Source organism: Mustelus asterias, chromosome 13 (assembly GCF_964213995.1).
Source record: "Mustelus asterias chromosome 13, sMusAst1.hap1.1, whole genome shotgun sequence".
NCBI lineage: Eukaryota > Metazoa > Chordata > Chondrichthyes > Carcharhiniformes > Triakidae > Mustelus > Mustelus asterias.
In genome coordinates, this window is record NC_135813.1 from 9,771,417 (window position 1) to 9,794,140 (window position 22,724).

Sequence of the window (22,724 nt, forward strand, 5' to 3'; positions counted from 1 at the left end):
GTGGACTGATTAACGTGACTCCTGAATGGCCCAATACCCTGCTGGCACTCACAATGAAGCCTCGTGTGCCAGCACCCGGAACCTTTGGAAAGATGCCAGAGGCGTAACTGGGGACTTTCCACATGTGCGTGGGGTGGAAAAGTTGCTCAATCAGCAGTGCATTTCTAGCGAGGACTACAGGGCTGTTTTTAACATGTGAATCGTGGCACTGACAGGCCGACACTCCATAGAATCATAGAATCCTACAGTGCAGAAGGAGGCCATTCAGCCCATCGAGTCTGCACCGACCACAGTCCCACCCAGGCCCTATCCCCATAACCCCATGCATTTACCCTAGCTAGTCCACCTGAAACTAGGATCAATTTAGCATGGCCAATCCACCCCAACCCGCACATCTTCGGACTGTGGGAGGAAACCTCAGCACCCGGAGGAAACCCACGCAGAGACGGGGAGAACGTGCAAACTCCACACACAGTCACCTGGGAATCGAACACGGGTCCCTGGCGCTGTGAAGCTGCAGTGCCAACCACTGTGCCACCGTGCTGCCCACTCCAGTGCAGTACAGTGGGAGTGCTGCAGTGTTGGAGGTGCCGTCTTTTCAATGAGAGGTTAAAAGGAGGCACCATCTGCGTTCTCGGGAGGGTGTGCTAGATTTAATTATTCAGAAAAGGGAAGGGGAGTTTTCCGAGTGCCTGTTCCTCAAACTCAGCCATAAATAGATATCTGGTCACCTAATTTGATTGTTGTCTTTGGAGTCTTGCTGTGCATAAATTGGCTGCCGCATTCCCCACCTTCCAAAGGGTGTCAAATAACGCGCTGGATTCGCGGTAAAGCACTTGAGGAGGTCCCAAGGTTTTGCAAAGCTCGACAGAAACACCGTTCATTCAAAGCTCTCTAATTTTACTTAGACCTGGGCGGCACGGGTGGCACAGTGGTTAGCACCGCTGCCTCAGAGCGCCAGGGACCCGGGTTCAATTCCGGCCTCGGGTCACTGTGTGGAGTCTGCACATTCTGCCCGTGTCTGCCTGGGTTTCCACCCACCCTGCGTGGGTGCTCCGGTTTCCTCCCACAGTCCCAAGATGTGCGGGTTAGGTGCATTGGCCATGCTAAGTTGCACCTTAGTATCAGGTGGATTAGCAGGGTAAATAGGTGGGGTTATGTGGTTCGGGCCTGGGTGGGATTGTTATAGGTGCAGGCTCGATGGGCCAAATGGCCTCCTTCTGCACTTTGGGGATCCTATGATCGGGGCGGGATTTTCCAGCCGCACTCGCCCCCATGGCCGGAAAATCCCACGCAAGGTCAACGAGCCTTTGCATGGTCCAATCCCACCTCTCCCTACCCTGTGGCGGGCAGAATGGGAAAATTTCCCCCTTGATGTCAAAATATTTAACACAAACAATGTCAACTGCATTGTAAGGATAGTGGTGGGAATGGGGGCACGTAAGCCAAGGTGTGGGAGTAGGAAGGTCTCCCCCCACCCCCCGGTGCTGCAGGGTTTGTCCGTGACCGGCCGTTGCTTACCCCAAGCCATCGCTGCCCTTTGCTCGCTGCCTGATGCACCTGAACTTTCCTGAGCGTTATCGTGTAGATGGCACCATCTTCGGTCTCCTCGCCAATCTCCTGCGCAGCGCTCTGCAAGGGAAATAGAGCAGTGAGTGTGATTCCCCCCACGGCCGAATAGTCACACTGGGGCCAGCCCATTGAGGCCTGAGCCACTCAGTTGCGTTTGTGCTTCACCTCCTCCGCCCGGTTTGAATGTCAAAGTTTGCTGGAGCATTTGAAAAAAAGGCACAGCTTGTTCTGACCACTTGTTGCACATAGAAGTCTACAAGATTATGAGAGGCACGGACAGAGTGGATAGTCAGAAACGTTTTCTCAGGGTGGAAGATTCAGTTACTAGGGAGCATAGGTTTAAGGTGCGTGGGGCAAGGTTTAAAGGAGATGTACGAGGCACGTTTTTTTACACAGAGGGTGGTGGATGCCTGGAACTCGCTGCGGGGGAAGTAGTGGAAGCGGATACGATGGTGAGTTTTAAGGGGCGTCTGGACAAATACATGAATAGGATGGGAATAGAGGGTTACGGTCCCCGGAAGGGTAGGGGGTTTTAGTTCAGTCGGACAGCATGGCCGGTGCAGGCGTGGAGGGCCTGTTCCTGTGTGTAATTTTCTTTGTTCTTTAGTCAGTGGCTAACAACTAACTCAGAACGCTATGACCTGCTGCTTTTGTTGGCTGGAGGTAGAATTAAAGTACTGAGGTCATGGATCCAACTTTTAGCCACATGAGGTTACAGTTCTTTGTATTCTTTCATGGGAATGCAGGCGATGCTGGCAAGCCTAACATTTGTTACCCAAACGTAGTTGCCCTTGAACTGAGTGGCTTAACTGGCCAATTCAGAATGGGAATTGAGTCACATGTAGGCCAGACCAGGTAAGGACATCAGATTTCCTTCTCTAAAGGGAATCAGATGGGTTTCCCCGACAATCCACAATGGTTTTATGATCATCCGTAGATTCTGATGACCGTGAAACCATTGTCGATTGTCGGAAAAACCCATCTGGTTCACTGATGTCCTTTAGGGAAGGAAATCTGCCATCCTTACCTGGTCTGGCCTACATGTGACTCCGAGCCACAGCAATGTGGTTGACTCTCAACTGCCCTCCAAGGGCAACTAGGAATGGGCAATAAATGCTGGTCAGCCAGCGCTGCCCACGTCCCATGAATGAATAAATAAAAGGTCACAGATATAGGTTGAGAGGCGGTAGATTTAACACTGAGATGAGGAGGAACTACTTCTCGCAGAGAGTGGTGAATTTGTGAATTTGCGACTCCATAGCGCGGTGGAATCTGAATCGTTGGATGGTTTCAAAAAGGAGATAGATAGATTTCTAATTAAAAAAGGGATAAGGGGAGATGGGGAACAGGTGGGTTTGAGACCAGGGAGAGATCAGCCATGATCTGATTGAATGGCGGAGCAGGCTCGAAGGGTTAATTTGCGCACTTCTGCTCCTAATTTCTATGTTCCTTTATATTTTTAGTTAGAATGGTGTATTTATAAAGTTGATTTATTTATTAGTCACATGTAGGCTTACATTAACACTGCAATGAAATTACTGTGAAAATCCCCTCATCGCCACACTCCGGCGCATGTTTGGGTACACTGAAGGAGAATCTAGTACGGCCATTGCACCTAATCAGCACATTTTTCAAATTGTGGGAGGAAACCGGGGCATCCAGAGGAAACCCACACAGACACGGGGAGAATGTGCAAACTCCACACAGACAGTGACCCAAGCCAGGAATTGAACTCGGAGTCCCTGGTGCTGTGAGACGGCAGTGCTAACCACTGTGCCACCATGCCGCCCCTATGTTATGAATGGGTGCGATTTGTGTGAACTCCGTCAACAAGTCAAGGAGCAGTCTCCTGTCAGAGTGGAAAGTCTCGGGGCAATCTCTTTTCTAATTCTGGCCTTTTCCTTACATACAAATTAAGAGTTCACTAAACGATGCACCATCTGTGATAAAAACCAACAGCAAACTTCACTGGGTGAATGAGTTGTGGAACTGAACATTTACATCACTGAAACATCTCACACTGTGTTGAGTGTCAGTTATCTGGGGAAAGCAGCAAACACTCTGTGCCTGGTGTCTCCCACTGTTGTCAGTAAGATAAATAACCGGTTAATTTGGCTCCGCTGATATGAGTTGAGGGGGTGAATCTAATCGAGGACACCAAAGGAAATTCCCAGCTCTTAACGGTGATGTTTGTCTTGCAGGGAGTCCTCTGCGGAGGGTCAGTTCGCAGCCTCTGCGTTTCACTGGATAATGATAATAAACACAGCCGCTGCAACGAGGAACTGGAACACAGATGCAGAGGATCTTTATCTTGTTTACACAGGGAATTCTTTTGGTCTGGAAACCACTGCCTCAAAGGGAAAGGGGAAGGAGATTCAGTAATAACTTTCAAAAGGGAATTGGATGAATACGGGAAGAAGGGAATGAAAGACAGGGCTAGGAGGAAAGAACGAGCAAGTGAGAGTACAAACTCTAACAAGGAGGTATGGCGGGCTGAATGGTGTCCTGTGCTGTATGATTCTATACCTGATATAGCAACAACTCCGCACATGTATTAACAGCCACCTTGCATGAGGCATTATAGAAATAACTGGGAAAGCAATTCACTGTTAGCTTGAGTAGGTGTGCTATCATTGAAACCCTTTTGTATCCAATACCTCGCTCAAGGGGAGGCATGGTGGCACAGTAGTTAGCACTGCTGTCTCACAGCTCCAGGGATCTGGGTTCAATTCCAGCCTTGGGTGACTGTCTGTGTGGAGTTTGCACATTCTCCCAGCGTGTGTGGGTTTCCTCTGGGTGCTCTGGTTTCCTCCCATAGTCCAAAGGTGTGTAGGTTAGGTGGATTGGCCATGCTAAATTGCCACTTAGTGTCCAAAGATGTGCAGGTTAGGTGGATTGGCCATGCTAAATTGCCCCTAAGTATCCAAAGATGTGCAGGTTAGGTGGATTGGCCATGCTAAATTGCCCCTAAGTGTCCAAAGATGTGCAGGTTAGGTGGATTGGCCATGCTAAATTGCCCCTAAGTGTCCAAAGATGTGCAGGTTAGGTGGATTGGCCATGGTAAATTGCCCCTAAGTGTCCAAAGATGTGCAGGTTAGGTGGATTGGCCATGCTAAATTGCCCCTAAGTGTCCAAAGATGTGCAGGTTAGGTGGATTGGCCATGCTAAATTGCCCCTAAGTGTCCAAAGATGTGCAGGTTAGGTGGATTGGCCATGCTAAATTGCCCCTTAGAGTTCAAAGATGTGTCGGTTAGGTGGAGTGGCCTTGGTAAATTGCCCCTAAGTGTCCAAAGATGTGCAGGTTAGGTGGATTGGCCATGCTAAATTGCCCCTTAGAGTTCAAAGATGTGTCGGTTAGGTGGAGTGGCCATGCTAACTTGCCCCTTAGTGACCAAAGATGTATAGGTTAGGACGATTAGCCATGGCAAATTGTGCTGGGTTAGGGCTGGGGGAGTGGGCCAAGGTAGAGTGCTCTTTCGGAGGGCCGGCGCAGACTCAATGGGCCAAATGGACTCATTCGGAATTCTATAGTTCTATGAAAAGAGGGGAAAAGGGAACTAAGACAGAGTTGGAGGCAATCTGAGAGTGACCAGTTGCACTTTTTCTTTCCTTTCTTGGTTTTGGTGTAATTTTATTCTGCTGACCACGTACGGCACAAGTTCCCTGACTGGGACTTCCACTTTTCGAAAGTGCGTGCGGTTGCTAGTTCCATGGCTGCTGAGTCTTTGCAGCTCAGTCATTTCTGACACTGTCGCAACCGCAAAGAACTTCCACTAAATCAGCACCACACAGAGAGCTGATGAAATGACACAAATACTTCCCCTTTGCCACCCCTCCTCCCAGGGCAGTTATATTTGGGTTTCTCGTTTATTTTTACCCTCAGTCCGTGTGGTTCATGTGACTCGGGGGGGAGTTCCCCCTCGCTGGGATGCGTCATGGCTGCCGACTCACCATCCTGCTCTCCCCGGTTTTAACAAATAACCGCACCGTGGCCGGGTGAGGGAATAATACCCAGTTTACGAACCAGCAGATTACTCTGGAGAACAACAAACTGCATTGATATTGTGCCCGTCAGGTCGTAAAACATCCCAAGCCATTGCACACGTGAGCTCACGACTCAATGTCAGTAATCCAGAGGTGAAGGAAGGGTGAACCGTGTACGCCTTTACTTAAACTGGCTACACATAGAATCATAGATTCCTGCAGTGCAGAAGGAGGCCATTTGGCCCATCGAGCCTGCACCAACAACAACCCCACCCAGATCCTATCCCCGTAACCCCACAAAGAACAATACAGCACAGGAACAGGCCCTTCAGCCCTCCAAGCCCGTGCCGCTCCCTGGTCCAAACTAGACCATTATTTTGTATCCCTCCATTCCCACTCCGTTCATATCTAGATAAGTCTTAAACGTTCCCAGTGTGCCCGCCTCCACCACCTTGCCTGGCAGCGCATTCCAGCCCCCACCACCCTCTGTGTAAAATATGTCCTTCTGATATCCGTGTTAAACTTCCCCCCCCTTCACCTTGAACCTATGACCCCTCGTGAACGTCACCACCGACCTGGGGAAAAGCTTCCCACCGTTCACCCTATCTATGCTTTTCATAATTTTATATACCTCTATTAAGTCTCCCCTCATCCTCTGTCTTTCCAGGGAGAACAACCCCAGTTTACCCAATCTCTCCTCATAACTAAGCCCCTCCATGTCAGGCAACATCCTGGTAAACACCCAGGTATTTACCCTCCTAGTCTCTCGGACATTAAGGGACAATTTAGCACGGCCAATCAACCTAACCTGCACATCTTTGGACTGTGGGAGGAAACCGGAGCACCCGGAGGAAACCCACACAGACACGGGGAGAATGTGCAAACTCCACACAGACAGTGACACGAGGCCGGAATCGAACCCGGGTCCCTGGCGCAGTGCTAACCACTGTGCCACCATGCCACCCACATTCAGGCTGCCACACCCGGTGCCGTACCGAGGGAGTGCTGCGCTGTCACTGTGATCTGCAGATGAGAGACCAAACCAAGGTCCCATCTCCTTCCTTGGGGATGGAGATTGGATTTCAGAGAAGGCCGGTGCCCTGGCCAATATTGATCCCTTAATTAACATCATTTTTTAAAAAATCCCTACAGAGCAGAAGGAGGCCATTCGGCCCATCGAGGCTGCACCAAGAACAATCCCACCCAGGCCCTATCCCCGTAACCCCATGTATTTACCCTGCTAACCCCCCTAAACTACACATATTGAGACATTATGAGCAATTTAGCATGGCCAATCAACCTAACCCACACATCTTTGGACTGTGGGAGGAAAGCGGAGCACCCGGAGGAAACCCACGCAGACATGAGGAGAATGTGCAAACTCCGCACAGACAGTGACTCAAGGCCGGAATCGAACCTGGGTCCCTGGCGCTCTGAGGCAGCGGTGCTAACCCACCGTGCCACCTTGATCTTGCCCTAATATCATTCCTGTGTTGGGAGTTTGCTGTGCGTAAATTGGCTGTGGCACTTCCAGCACCAACTCGCACTTTCCCCCGATTCAAGAAGATTCAACCTCACACTGCAACTTCAGTACAAATCTTCAGCTGGCTTTCAGTGCAGTGCTGAGGGAGTGCCACACTGCCGCAGGTCCCCAGCTTCTTCAGATCTGATGTTAAACTGACCCACTGGCTTTCTTAAAAAGATTCTCATTGCCCCGTTCAGAAAAAGAGCAGAGAGTTTTCCGGTCTCCTGGCAAACATTATCCCCTCAACCAAGAAGGGATGTTTTGAGCTTGGGTGGTTTTTTGTTAATCTGTGGGATCTTGCTGTGCACAAGCTGACAGCTGTGGTTACAGATGTCAGAGTGACTCCATTTGAAAGGCTTTGAGGAGATTCTAAGGGGGAGTGACGAGGAGCTGGATATCTGCAGTCAGTCTGAGTCTCGCCGCTTGGTGAACCAGAACATTTCTGGAAAGGCACATTATGCAATGATGATATTTATTGGATTTTTTTCCGGCTTTGGTTTATGGAATGATTACTATGGTTACAATTTCCATTCGTTCAGTCATCCAGCACTCAACAAACACACACACACGCACGTACACACACAGACATATGTGCGCAAATGCACGTACAGAAACACAATCATACACATGTACACATGTACACACGTACACATTCACACGCACACACAAACACACAGTCTCACATACACACACACAGTGACACACACACAATCACACAGTCTCAAATACACACACACACAGTGACACACACACACACACACACACACACACACACAATCACACAGTCTCAAATACACACACACACAGTCACACACAGTCACACACAGTCTCACATACTCACACAACTATGGTCACAGTCACACATGCATAAATCAGCTAGGTAGTCAATATCTTTTCCCAAAGGTAGGGGAGTCTAAAAGTAGAGGGCATAGGTTTAAGGTGAGAGGGGAGAGATACGAAAGGGTCCAGAGGGGTAATTCTTTTCACACAGAGGGTGGTGAGTGTCTGGAACAAGCTGCCAGAGGTAGTAGTAGAAGCAGGTACAATTTTGTCTTTTAAAACGTGTTTAGACAGTAAGATGGGTAAGATGGGTATAGAGGGATATGGGCCAAATGCGGGCAATTGGGACTAGCTTAGTCTTTAAAAAAAGGGGCGGCATGGACAAGTTGGGTGGAAGGGCCTGTTTCCATGCTGTAAACCTCTATGACACACACAGATATATGCGCGCAAATGCACATAAACACACTCACACACACGTATACACGCTCCCACAAACACATTCACACACACACCCACAAACACACACACACACACACACACTGTCACACACACACATTGTCACACACATACACACAGTCACAGACACACACAGAGTCACACACATAGAGTAACACACACACACACACACGTGACAGATCCAATCCAACATCTTCAGCTAATGATAAAATAAATTTGTTTTCTTTCCTTTGAGGTCAGATCTTTCATGAAAGGACCTCTACAATATTTTCACTGCCTCACATCTCAGTCCCTTGAGACCTTGCCAGATGAGACACCATGGCTACAATAAATATTTACTCTCCAAATCGATCTTTTCAACAGAAAATTAAGCATTCATTTCCTGTCAATGTAAAACAGTGCTTTCCACTTTAATTCTACAGATTGACTGGTATGTATCATAGAATCACACAGTGCAGAAGAGGCCCTTCGGGCCATCGAGTCTGCACCGGCACATGAGAAACACGTAACTTGCCCACCTAATCTCATCTGCCAGCACTTGGTCCATAGCCCTGAATGTTGTGATGTGCCAAGTACTCATCCAGGTACTTTTTAAAGGATGTGAGGCATCCCGCCTCCACCGCCCTCCCAGGCAGCGCATTCCAGACCCTCACCACCCTCTGGGTAAAAACGATTTTCCTCACATCCCCCCTAAGCCTCCTGCCCCTCACCTTGAACCTATGTCCCCTTGTGACTGACCCTTCAACTAAGGGGAACAGCTGCTCGCTTTCCGCTCTGTCCATGTCTCTCATAATCTTGTACACCTCGATCGGGTCACCCCTATGAAGGTGTGAAGACTTCCCCATACTCTCCTTTTTGGCAGTCTACGGTCCACAGGTCCCTTGCTGCTTTTACCAAAGGTTCATTCATTGTGTGTAAGCATAGACAGGAAACATTGCCGGTGAAGGGATCAGAGGAGCAAGTATCAGAGGGTCAGCATTTCCCTTCCACTGTCCAAAGATGCTGAGATAATTTGCAGTGTCCTGAACTACCAAGTGCCCCAGTTAGGATCAGGTAGTTGGGACAGCACAGGGGGTTTAACCATGGACCCTTCTGTACTGACCAGTGTGGGAATTACAGAAACAAGGCCTTAGGATTGAGTTCATCAGTAGAAGCAACGGGGAGCAATGATTCTGGGTGATTATTTCACCCTTCCCTGTAGCCGATAGAAGATGGAACATTAGATCCATGCCAATAAAGTTGTCAATCTTCAGAGATTGATGTCAAGATGCTGGTGTTGGATTGGAGTGGGCACAGTAAGGAGTCTCACAAAACCAGGTTAAAGTCCAACAGGTTTATATGGAATCACGAGCTTTCGGAGCAGTGCCCCTTCATCAGGTGAGTGACTCTAGACTTGGGTCACTGTCTGTGTGGAGTTTGCCCATCTCTCCATGACTGCGTGGGTTTCCTCCGGGTGCTCCGGTTTCCTCCCACAGTCCAAAGATGTGCAGGTTAGGTGGATTGGCCGTGCTAAAAAAACCCATGCAGACACAGGGAAAATGTGCAAACTCCACACAGTCAGTAACCCAAGCTGGGAATCGAACCCCGGTCCCTGACGCTGTGAGGCTGCAATGCTAACCACTGTGCCACCGTGCCATCAGAGCTTTGCTAAAAGTGCTAAAAGTGCCCAATAAGTGATGACGAAGGGTCATCACCCTGTATCTGCGTGGGTTTCCTCCGAGTGCTCCGGTTTCCTCCCACAGTCTGAAAGACGTGCTGGTTAGGCGCATTGGCCATGCTAAATTCTCCTTCAGTGTAACCGAACAAGCGTCAGAGTGTGGCGACCAGGGGATTTTCATTGCAGCTTCATTGCAGTGTTAATGTAAGCCTACTTGTGACACTTATCAATAAACCTTAATGGGAAAAGTGAGGATTTGAGAAGAACTGATTTAACTGCGAGAAAAGTAAGGATGTTCTATACTTTACTGCAGCTCCAACTGTTTGGCAATGAGTCCTTAAAGTTTGCCTCTCTCTAATTAATAAACACTAATTAATAAACTTTTTTGATGAAGGGTCACCAGACTCAAAACGTTGGCTCTATTCTCTCTCCTTACAGATGCTGTCAGACCCGCTGAGATTTTCCAGCATTTTCTGTTTTTGTTTCAGATTCCAGCGTCCACAGTATTTTTGCTTTTATATGAGAGAAAATTAATCTCGTCCAAGACTCCTCTTCTCAATTACTATCAAGTCACAAATTCATATTCACAATTGCACTATTAATGCCTGGTTTGATGTCCTGCAATAATCTCTGCTCGCTGTCCGAAGAGCCCAGATCACACGGCTGATGGCACTAACAGTTGCTGATCACAATACCGGGTCTATCAGAGCTGACTTTCACAACCCTCATTCACTCAATCGTGTATTGTCATCTTGTTCAGCATGGGCCTGACAGATAGGCCGAGGCAGGGACACAGAAAGAAATGGAAGCGCCCTGCAGCTTTGTAGCCGAGGGGTGCGGCCGGTGTCAATGAGATACAATGAATTGACAATACAATGAATGACAGTCACTCTGGAACAGGCTCCAATGTGCCGAGAAAGAAAGGAGCATTCTCATAACGCAGGCAGCTTGTTTATTGATGTAGCAGTGTGAAGGAAGGACAGATCCTTCTTTTTTGTCCCCCCTAGCGCTAAAGGGATCAAGGGATGAGCAGGGCGGGGGGGGGGGGGGGCGGGGGGGAGCAGGATATTGAATTCGATGATCAGCCATGATCAAGATGAATGGTGGAGCAGGCTCGAAGGGCCGAATGGCCTCCTCCTGCTTCTAGTTTCTATGGCCGGAACTTTTCCACCTTGCCCGCCCAGAATCGGAGCAGGCGAGGGTCCAGCAATGGAAATCTCCGTTGATCTCGGGCGGGGAATTCCAGTCTCGCCCTAGTGAGGTTTCCATAAACACAAACCCTTCTGCCTTTCTGTCCGATCTCTCTCCACCTGTGGAGCCGGAGGATGGTCTGACAGGGAATTTCTTTCCTTCCAATTTTCGTCCCTTCCAACCCCGCTTTCTGCTGCCCCGTTGTGTCAGGAAACTCCAGTGACATAGCCAAGGGCTCGTTCCTCTTAGCTAGCTGAGCCAACAACCATTTACATTTATACAGCACCTTTAGCACAGTAATCCGTCCTTCACTGGAGCAACTGTCAAACACAAAGGAGAAGCTTGGTCAAAGCGCTTGGCTTTAAGAGAGTTAGGGAGGCGCTGAGATTTAGGGAGGGAATTCCGGAGCCCATGCCACCGGTGGGGAGAAGCAAAGATAATTAGTAATAGTCAAGAGGGCAGAATTGAAGGAGCGCAGAGATCCTGAAGTGGTAGTTCATGAAGACCCGCCTCCTTATCTTATCCCATGGTTGATGTGGAGTGTTGGTTTTTCAATCTATAACCAATTGTCTCTCTCTGTTTAATGAAGAGAGATGCCTATGGATCGACATGGGCCGTGGGCAGTTATCAAAAGAGATCTCAGAGGCTGTAAAGCTGCAGGTGAGGGAAACAGTGAATATTAGCTCGCTATTTCAAGGTGTGTGTGTGTGTCGTGTACATGTGTCATGTGTGTGTGTCTGTGTGTGTATGAGTGTGTGTCTGTGTGCGTGTGTGTGTCTGTGTGTATGTCTGTGTGCACGTGAGTGTCTGTGTGCAAGTGTAGTGTGCAAGTGTAGTGTGCATGTGTAGTGTGCATGTGTCATGTGTGGCATTTGTATGTGTGTGTGTGTGTTGTGTGCATGGTGTATATATGTGATGTGTGCCGTGTGCATCCTTGTGCATGTGTGTCATGTGCATGCGTCTGTGTCTGTGTGATGTACATATGTTGTGTGTGTATGTGTGTGTGTGCAAAGGAAGAACATCAAAGCTAATCTCCACCCAGATTTCACAATGTCCTCTGGGCGCCTCTACTCTCTCCATTATGCCCCTCTCCCCTCCAGGTAGCTGACTCTGTCCCTTTAAGAGCTCCTTTAACGTTGAAACAGGCTGCAGCCAGTTCCTGACACACTCAGGAGACAGCAAGGGCGGAACCGTTGCTGACAAGAGCGGTATTCATCTCGCCATTCCCCCACCCCCAGCTCTGCATTGTGAATCGGTTATTTACCGAGGTAGCAGCCAGCACAGCAGTGAATCTGCAGCGCTCTGCGCCCAGATAAAACAGCTCATTTGTTCCAGCCCATTCTTCCTGTGCCTATTCCAGTGAATTCCTTTCCAACAGAACAGCAACAGGGTGTTTGTTAACTGCAGGCCGAATTTGGCTTGCTGACAACGCTTTACTGATTGAAGAGACAGGAAGAGAGAGTAACTTCTCTTTGGTAGGGAGGGTCAAGGTTCATTTGGCACAGACACGCACAGACACGCACACAGACACACAGAGACACACACAGAGACACACATGCACACAGACACACACACAGAGACACTCATGCACACAGACACACACGCATAGACGCACACAGAGACACAGACATACACAGAGAGACACACACACCGGCACACACACGCACACAGAAACACACACACACACAAACAGAAAGACACACACACACATACATACATAGGCACATAAACATGCACACACACGCACTCATACACAGATACACAAAAGCAAACACATCTAATTGTTCAGAAGGTTCAGCCAGTTCTGTAAATATCCTTTTAAAGAGGTGTTGTCATGGTTGGTAAACAGCAATCTAAACCAATTTTACTGCACACGAGGTGGTTAAGTGTCCCTGGGCCCTGATGAAAATGACTTTGACAAAGCTCTTTCCCATTTCCTTGCAGCAATGGTACGGGTTCCGGGCTGCCCCAGTCACGCCACACGCCCACTAGGACTCATCACCCAACACTGGCCTAAACTGGCGACCTCGCGTAGACAGGGTGGCTGCGTTTTGGAAATGTGAGAAAGCGTCACACTGCGACAGGACGTAGCCGGTGGAATGCAGCGCACTGCTCAGCAGTGGCGGGACCTTCTGCTGGGATTTCCCACTGAATCCATCCCAAGCCAGCTGGAAAACCCGCAGCGGGGGCTGCGCTGTCGACGGGACCAGAAGTTCCCACGGGGGGTAAACAACCAGAAAATTCCGGCCTTGGTCTCCAGGGGACAGTCAGATCTCTGTGAGCTGCCCATTCGTTGAGTTGATTTGAACATTACATCCCTATGAACATACGAACAAGGAGTGGGAGGAGGCCAGTCGGCCCCTCGAGCCCTGCTCCCCCATTCAATAAGACCATGGCTGATCTGATTGTAACCTCAACCCCACATTCCTGCCGACCCCGATAACCTTTCACCCCCCCCACTTGCCAATAATCTATCCACTTCTGCCTTCAAAGTATTCATGAGGTGGAGATGCCGGCATTGGACTGGGGTGGGCACAGTAAGAAGTCTCACAACACCGGGTTAAAGTCCAACAGGTTTATTTGGAGTCACGAGCTTTCGGAGCGCTGCCCCTTCATCAGGTGAGTGAAGGAGCAGTGCTCCGAAAGCTCGTGATTCCCAATAAAACTTGTTGGACTTTAACCTGGTGTTGTGAGACTTCTTAAAAATATTCAAAGGCTCCCTTTAATTACAGAGGGTTTGGTGGCAGGAGGTGAAGGGGGGGGGGGGGGGGGGGGGGGGGGGTGGCGGAAGGGGACATTGGGGAATCGGCTTCCAATGGAGGCTGGATATATAATTCCTGTTGATTTCCCGACTCCAGACACTGCCTCTGAATCAGGACTTCAAACGGGGAGGAGGAAACGCATTGACCGGAGAGTCCTCAATTACTCTCAGATCTCACTGCCCATCGGAAATCAAACTCTAAACTGTGTCTACAGCAGTATGAATAACCTCATTGGCCACACGCAAAAATAATCAGCAGCAGAGAGAGAGGCAAACTTTGAGGAGTTATTGCCGAACATTTGGAACTGCAGTAAAATCAAGAACATCCTTACTGTTCGCAGTTAAATCAGTTCTTCCCAAATCCTCACTTTTCCCATAGAACCATAGAAAATTACAGCTCAGAAACAGGCCTTTTGGCCCTTGTCTGTGCCGAACCATTTTTTGCCTAGTCCCACTGACCTGCACTTGGACCATATCCCTCCACACCCCTCTCATCCATGAACCCGTCCAAGTTTTTCTTAAATGTTAAAAGTGACCCCGCATTTACCACTTTATCCGGCAGCTCATTCCACACTCCCACCACTCTCTGCGTGAAGAAGCCCCCCCTAATATTCCCTTTAAACTTTTCTCCTTTCACCCTTAACCCATGCCCTCTGGTTTTTTTCTCCCCTAGCCTCAGCGGAAAAAGCCTGCTTGCATTCACTCTATCTATACCCATCAAAATCTTATACACCTCTATCAAATCTCCCCTCAATCTTCTACGCTCCAGGGAATAAAGTCCCAACCTATTCAATCTCTCTCTGTAACTCAGCTTCTCAAGTCCCGGCAACATCCTTGTGAACCTTCTCTGCACTCTTTCAATCTTATTTACATCCTTCCTGTAACTAGGTGACCAAAACTGTACACAATACTCCAAATTCGGCCTCACCAATGCCTTATATAACCTTACCATAAAGTTTATTTATTAGTGACACAAGTAAGGCTTACATTAACGCTGCAATGAAGCTACTGTGAAAATCCCCCAGTCACCACACTCCGCCGAGTACACTGAGGGAGAATTTAGCACGGCCAATTCACCTAACCAGCACATCTTTTGGATTGTGAGAGGAAACCGGAGCAGCCAGAGGAAACCCACGCAGACACGGGGAGAAGGTGCAGACTCCGCACAGACAGTGACCCAAGCTGGGAATCGAACCCGAGTCCCTGGCGCTGTGAGGCAGCAGCGCTAACCACTGTGCCACCGTGCCACGCTAACTCTGTTTCTCTCTCCACCGATGCTGCCAGACCTGCTCAGTTTATCCACCCGAAGGTGAGGGATCCTTTAGGAAGCCCCATAGTGTTTTCTTCTGTCGTGTGTGCTGCCTCTCAACCAGAGGTACGGTTACAGATAGGAATCGAGCATTGGTATCACTGGGGCCTGTTCAAATGTACCTCTGTTCAATATGGTGGCCACAGCAAGGTAACTTGATACTCAAACTCCAAACCAATCTGTTTTCTTTTCAGTGGCTGCGTTTAGTTAAGTTCCCTTCCTTTACAAAGTAACGGTGAGGTAACGCGAGACAGAGAGCCCCCACAATCCTTGACAAGTCTCCAAGCAAGGCTGGAGATCAAAAGATAATTAGATTGCTAACCCAGAAGTTCATTCACTTCTCAATACAGCATTCAATTGTTTCTTAAATTATTCCACCTCCTTCCCTGAAGTTTCTGCTGTGGTAAAATAGATAACACTTAAACACAGGCTGACACTCCAGTGCAGTACCGAGGGAGTGCCGGTTTGCCAAAGGTGCTGTCTTCTGGATGAAATATTGAAGATATGGAGATGCCGGCGTTGGACTGGGGTAAACACAGTGAGGTTGGACTTTAACCTGGTGTTGTGAGACTTCTTACTGTGAAATATTGAACCCTGAGGCCCCATCTGCCCTCTCCATGGCAGTACTTGGAGGAAAAACAGGAAGGTCCTGGACAATATTTGTCCCTTGGACGAACACGGGCGGCACAGCGGTTAGCACTGCTGCCTCACAGCGCCAGGGACCGGGGTTCCGTTCCTGGCTTGGGTCACTATCTGTGCAGAGTTTGCACGTTCTCCCCATGTCTGCGTGGGTTTCCTCCGGGTGCTCCGGTTTCCTCCCACAGTCCCGAAGATGTGCAGGTTAGGTGGATTGGCCGTACTAAATTGCCCCTTGGTGTCAGGGGGACTAGCTAGGGTAAATGCACGGGGTTATGGGGATAGGGCCTGGGTGGGATTGTGGTCGGTGCAGACCCGATGGGCTGAATGGCCTCCTTTTGCACTGTAGGGATTCTATGATACTGAGCGGTAGTGCAGCTAACACGGACTAATTCAGACAGCAGGCAATTTTTGAGGAGAATTCTCTCCTCATACCAACACCAGGAAGATCGTTTAAAAGGAGAAAACCTTTCTCCTGTGCTGTCAATATTGGTTTTGTCGAAGGTTTCTCGAGCCAGTTTCCCAGTATTGCCGCTTCCTTTCAGTCATTTTATTTTTAACAGGAGTGTCCTTGAGCAAAGCGAGAAAGAGAAACTGCACACAATAAAAGATCTGGACAGCAGTTACGTTTCTGTACATTCTAGCCGCCAAGGCTGTGAACAAAAGCAGGCTGTGAAATTTCCTCAACCTTCAATCCCACTCCAGGAAAAGTCAAGGGCAGCACTGAGGGAGTGCTGCAGTGTCAGAGGTGCTGTTTTGCGGCTGAGGCGCTAAGATTTTCAGGTGGGAGTGAAAGATCATTGCATCCCTACTGCGCAGAAGGAAGCCATTCGGCCCATCAAGTCTGCACCCGCCCTCTGACAGAGTGTCCGACAGGGTACCTCTCCATGATCCTCCTTCTCCCCCCCCCTCTCCCCCACCCTATCTCCATAACCCCACACATTTAGCATGGCCAATCCACCTAACCTGCACATCTTTGGACTCTAAGGGACAATTTAGCATGGCCAATCCACCTAAGCTGCACATTTTTGGACATTAAAGGGGCAATTTAGCATAGCCAATCCACCTAAGCTGCACGTTTTTGGACATTAAAGGGACAATTTAGCATGGCCAATCCACCTAAGCTGCACATTTTTGGACATTAAAGGGGCAATTTAGCATGGCCAATCCACCTAATCTACATATTTTTGGACTGTGGGAGGAAACTGGAGCACCCGGAGGAAACCCACGCAGACACGGGGAGAACGTGCAAACTCCACACAGACAGTCACCCGAGGCCGGAATCGAACCCAGGTCCCTGGCACTGTGAAGCAGCCGTACTAACCACTGTGCCACCGTGCCGACATGGCAGGGCACTACTTGGGAGACGGGCAGAGGTACATTCAGAGAGGAGGGGAAATACAGATTCACAGTGGGCACCGGAGGGATGGAAAACTTGTCCTACCCACCCTCCTCCCCTCAAAGGAAGATCAGCCAAGGTTACCTGGCTACTGTTTACCATATGGTGATGTATGGGTGACTTGTGCAGAGTGTAGATAAGCAGTGAGGACAAGAGCAAACTCCACTGTGATGCCCCACACGGCCAAATAGCTAGGTGATGCTGGGATGTCTCAGATCACATATTGGGGTACAGTACTGATGGGCAGCTGGTGCCAGTGGACAAGGGGGAGTGGATATGGTTAAGTAGGGTGGCGGAGGGGTGGGGGGGGGGGGGTGGGGGGGGGGGGGCGGCGGAGATTGGTGAGAAGGAAAAAGTCAACTGTATTTCATTTCTTCTTCAAGTGCGGGGCATGAGGATATCCAATGGAGCACCCGATCATCTGGTACTTGACGTGATGGCACACAGATGGTACAATGATGGGCATCTTTGTGCACCTCCCATCCCACAAGAATGTGGTTAACCCTTGAACGGCCCCTGGGGTGAACCAGGGTGGGGCCAAGTCCAGAGGGTAGCCCACCACCGCTGCCACCTTCCGAGGGTGGGCATCAAACGCCCGGGCCCCTCGCCAGGGATGCCCACATTCCGAGAAGGAGCAATGTCTTCAAAATTGGCCTCGACTTCAATGGATTGGCTGCTTGCCAAAGATCTGCCAATCATTCTTCCTCCAAAGACAGTGGTGTTTTGTTTAAAAGAAAAGCAGAAATAGGATCGGCGGGGAATGTTCCGGGTGGGTAACTATTCCCGCGCCCCAGTCAACTACACCTGTAAGCAGGAGGATAAAGCCCATTACCAATAGCGAGGGGGAGTGGAAGCTTGTGGAGCCAGAACAGTTTAAAATGTTGGCCGCTCTAATAACTCCCGCAAGGGCGAAAGTCCAGTCACCAAGTTACTTTACTTACACCATACATCTGTACACAGCCAGCTCTCCAGTTGCCCCCTGTTGAATGCTTTAAATAGGCAGCATGAGGCTCCCTGACTTAACCATCCGTTAGGACTCATCGGGGAGTTCATACTCTAGTAAGCCAACCTCATTAATTAAGCCGCCATACACTGAACAAGCGTTAAAGGTGCGGCCTCGCCCACCATGGAATCGGAGCGGGCAAAGGGGTGGAAAACGGAAATGTCCGTTGACCTGGGGCGGGAATTTCTGGTCTCGCTCTAGCAAGGCCGTAAAATCCCGACCATGGTGTCTGACAGGGCCAATTGGCCCATTCTGCACTGTAGGATTCTATGATTCTGCACCAACCACAATCTCACCCAGGCCCTATCCCTGTAACCCCAGGTATTTACCCCAGCTAGTCCCCCTGACACTAAGCGTCAATTTAGCACGGCCAATCCACCTAACCTGCACATCTATGGACTGTGGGAAGAAACCGGAGCACCCGGAGGAAACCCACGCAGACACGGGGAGAACGTGCAGACTCCACACAGTCACCCGAGGCCGGAATCAAACCCAGGTCCCTGGCGCTGTGAGGCAGCAGTGTCAACCACCGTGCCACTATGCCGCCCCAATAATATGGATTTGCATCTTAACTTACAAAGGGGAAAATATGCAGGGCTATGGGGAATGAGTGGAGCTAATTGGATAGTTCTTTCAAAGAGCAAGTACAGGCTCAGTGGGCCAAATAGCCTCCTTCTGTGTAGTCTTGTTCTATAATTAGAATGGAATCGTAGAATCCCTACAATGCAGAAGGAGACCATTCGGCCCATCGAGGCTGCACCGATTACAATCCCACCTGGGCCCTATCCCCATGTATTTACCCTGCTAATCCCACTGACACTAAGGGTCAATTTAGCATGGCCAATCCACCAAACCTGCACATCTTTGGACTATGGGAGGAAATCGGAGCACCCGGAGGAAACCCATGCAGACACGGGGAGAACATGCAGACTCCACACAGACAGTGACTCAAGCTGGGAATCGAACCCGGGTCCCTGGCGCTGTGAGGCAGCAGTGCTAACCACTGTGCCACGTGGCCGTCCAATTATTCCCCTCCACATTTAGCAACAAAAACAACAAGGATTTGCAGTTACATAACCTATGTCAAACACGCCAAGGCACTCAACAGGAATCTAATTGGATCAAAAATAACTGGCACAGGTGTCGAAGGCTTTACCTGAGTAGGTTTTTGACAGCGTCTTGGAAGAAGAGAGAGGCAGAGAAGTTTGGGAAGGGGATTTCAGAGCTTAGTGCCTAAGGCACGGTCCCAGCGGTGGAGTGATGGAAAGTGGGGATGAACAAGAGGCCCAAATTGGATGGGTGCGGAGTTCTCAGGGAGAGTTGAGGCGGAGTGGAAGAGGTTACAGAGATAGTGAGGCAGACTGCACAGAGGCCATCGTAACAACGTTGGTTTATCTAATGAAACAGCCCTTGCTGTTTCCACAGCGAGAGATGCGGACATTAAGCAGGAGAGATGTCAGGGAAGGTAACAAAAAGGCACTAACATGTTAAAATACATGTTAGTGCCTTAGTCAACGGGACAAAGTAGAAATGGTGGACAGCTTCAAGTTTTTAGGTGTCCAGATCATCAACAACCTGTCCTGGTCCCCCCATGTCGACACTATAGTTAAGAAAGCTCACCAACGCCTCTGCTTTCTCAGAAGACTAGGGAAATTTGGCAAGTCAACTACGACTCTCACCAACGTTTACAGATGCACCATAGAAAGCATTCTTTCTGGTTGTATCACAGCTTGGTATGGCTCCTGCTCTGCCCAAGATCGCAAGGAACTACAAAAGGTAGCCCAATCCATCACGCAAACCAGCCTCCCATCCATTGACTCTGTCTACATTTCCTGCTACCTCAGCAAAGCAGCCAGCATAATTAAGGACCCCACGCACCCCGGACATTCTCTCTTCCACCTTCTTCCTTCGGGAAAAAGATCCAAAAAGTCTGAGGTCACATACCAACCGACTCAAGAACAGCTTCTTCCCTGCTGCTGTCAGACTTTTGAATGGACCTACCTCGCATTAAGTTGATCTTTCTCTACACCCTAGCTATGACTGTAACACTACATTCTGCACTCTCTCCTTTCCTTCTCTATGAACGGTATGCTTTGTCTGTATAGTGCGCAAGAAGCAATACTTTTCACTGTATGTTAATACATGTGACAATAATAAATCAAATCAAACTTACGGTTATCAAACTGACCTGAGCTGAGGCAGCAAAGAGAGACTGTCTCTGTGAAAGCTTTGAAGATCACTGACCAGAAATAAAATTACACACAAGGTTCCAGGGTGCTCCCTCTCTCCAATGTTCACCAACAAAATCATTCCACACAAATTGTGTTGCGGGAGTCGGAGTTTATGCTTTTTAAGCATTTTTCTCCACAAAGTTTCATAGAATCCCTACAGTGCAGAAGGAGGCCATTCAGCCCATCGAGTCTTCACCGACCACAATCTCACCCAGGCCCTACCCCATAACCCCAGGTATTTACCCAGCTAGTCCCCTGACACTAAGGGGCAATTTAGCATGGCCAATCCACCTAACCCACAAATCTTTGGACACTAAGGGGCAATTGAGCATGGCCAATCCACATAATCCGCACATTTTTGGACACTAAGGGGCAATTTAGTATGGCCAATCCACCTAACCTCACACCACTGGACTCTAAGGGGCAATTTAGCATGGCCAATCTACCTAACCTGCACATCTTTGGACTCGAAGGGACAATTTAGTATGGCCACTCCACCAAACCCACACATTTCTGGACACTAAGGGGCAATTTAGTATGGCCAATCCACCAAACCCACACATCCTTGGACACTAAGGGGCAATTTAGTATGGCCAATCCACCCAACCTGCACATCTTTCGGACTGTGTGAGGAAACTGGAGCACCCAGAGGAAACCCACGCAGACACGGGGAGAACGCGCAAACTCCACACAGACAGTGACCCAAGCCGGGAATTGAACCTGTGTCCCTGGCGCTGTGAGGCAGCAGTGCTAACCACTGTTCCACCGTGCCGCCCCAAACGCAAGGGTGGAGAATCACAGTGGGGGTGTGTGTGTACGTCTTGCTGGTTGTTAGAAAGGTGTGGTCAGCTTGCACACTGCGGACACCCAAGGACAGTTTGATCTTGGAGCTCAGTTATAGAGAGAGGTGTGGTCCACCCAGCCAGCTCAGTGCTGCCTGTTTAAATCAAACTCTCAGGTTCAGCTCTCTGAGTCCGAGAGGGCAGGACCCGCGATTGAGCAAGTCGGATCTCATTGTCTCCTTACTTCCCCCACCATCCGAGATGTCAGAGGGGCCCCGGGCGACCTTACAGGGTGCGACGATATCGTAAAACAATCCTTTATAAACAGATTCCTCATTTAATTACACAGAGGAGGGAAAGCTCCTCTTACTGTGGAGCACTTAACGTTCCCTGTACTCCCAAAGTAACTGTTGTGATGTGAGGCAATTCATAGAACCCTGACAGTGCAGAAAGAGGCCATTCAGCCCATCGAGCCTGCACTGACAACAATCCCACCCAGGCCGTATTGCCGTACTTACCCTGCTAATTCCCCTAACACTAACGAGCAATTTAGCGTGGCCAATCCACCTAACCCGCACATCTTTGGACTGTGGGAGGAAACCGGAGCACCCGGAGGAAACCCACGCAGACACGGGGAGAACATGCAAACCCCACACAGACAGTGACCCAAGCTAGGAATCGAACCTGGGTCCCTGGCGCTGTGAGGTAGCAGTGCTAACCACAGTGTCTGCCCTCCCCCTCCCCCAGCAACAGTACAATAATATGTAACATTGAACGTATTTACATTGAAAGGACGGCACGGTGGCACAGTGGTTAGCACTGCTGCCTCACAGCACCAGGGACCTGGGTTCGATTCCCGGCTTGGGTCACTGTCTGTGTGGAGTTTGCGCGTTCTCCCCGTGTCTGCGTGGGTTTCCTCCGGGTGCTCCGGTTTCCTCCCACAGTCTGAAAGACGTGCTGGTTAGGTTCATTGGAGTGTGGCGACTAGGGGAATTTCACAGTAACTTCATTGCAATGTTAAGGTAAGCCTTACTTGTGACTAATAAATAAACTTTTATTTATCTGATCCTGTTTAATATATCCACAAAAAACAGAAAATGCTGGAAAATCTCAGCAGCTCTGAAAGCATCTGTGGAGAGAGAAACAGAGCCAAGGTTTCGAGTCTGACCCTTCGGACCTGCTGAGATGTTCCGGCATTTTCTGTTTTTGTTTTAAGATTCCAGCATCCGCAGTATGTTGCTCTTATCTGTTTAATAGTTCACTCCTCTGCGAATCTGATACTCTGCAAGCCACACTTTGTCTATGATCATTGTGGTTGGGGAGATGTTTACCTGGGTGGGTATGTGGGATCGTGCCCCCATTAATCTGGGCAATCCCCTTCTCCACCCCCTTCCCCACTGACTCTTTAAAGACCCGATCGCACCTTGGATGTCAGTAA

General features: G+C 49.4%; 1 protein-coding gene across 8 annotated transcripts in view; it reads right to left on the reverse strand.

The window, feature by feature from the left end:
- Positions 1-22,724, reverse strand: part of LOC144502412 (ral guanine nucleotide dissociation stimulator-like) — a 301,219-nt gene that overhangs the window by 217,092 nt on the left and 61,403 nt on the right. For all 8 annotated transcript variants that reach the window (XR_013499336.1, XR_013499339.1, XR_013499340.1 and 5 more), the window contains exon 2: positions 1,522-1,632. Coding sequence is in view for 3 of the 8 variants with exons in the window: in XM_078226289.1 (XP_078082415.1) it covers positions 1,522-1,632 (111 nt within the window). In the remaining 5 variants the exon portion in view is untranslated. The remainder of the gene's footprint in view (positions 1-1,521; positions 1,633-22,724) is intronic.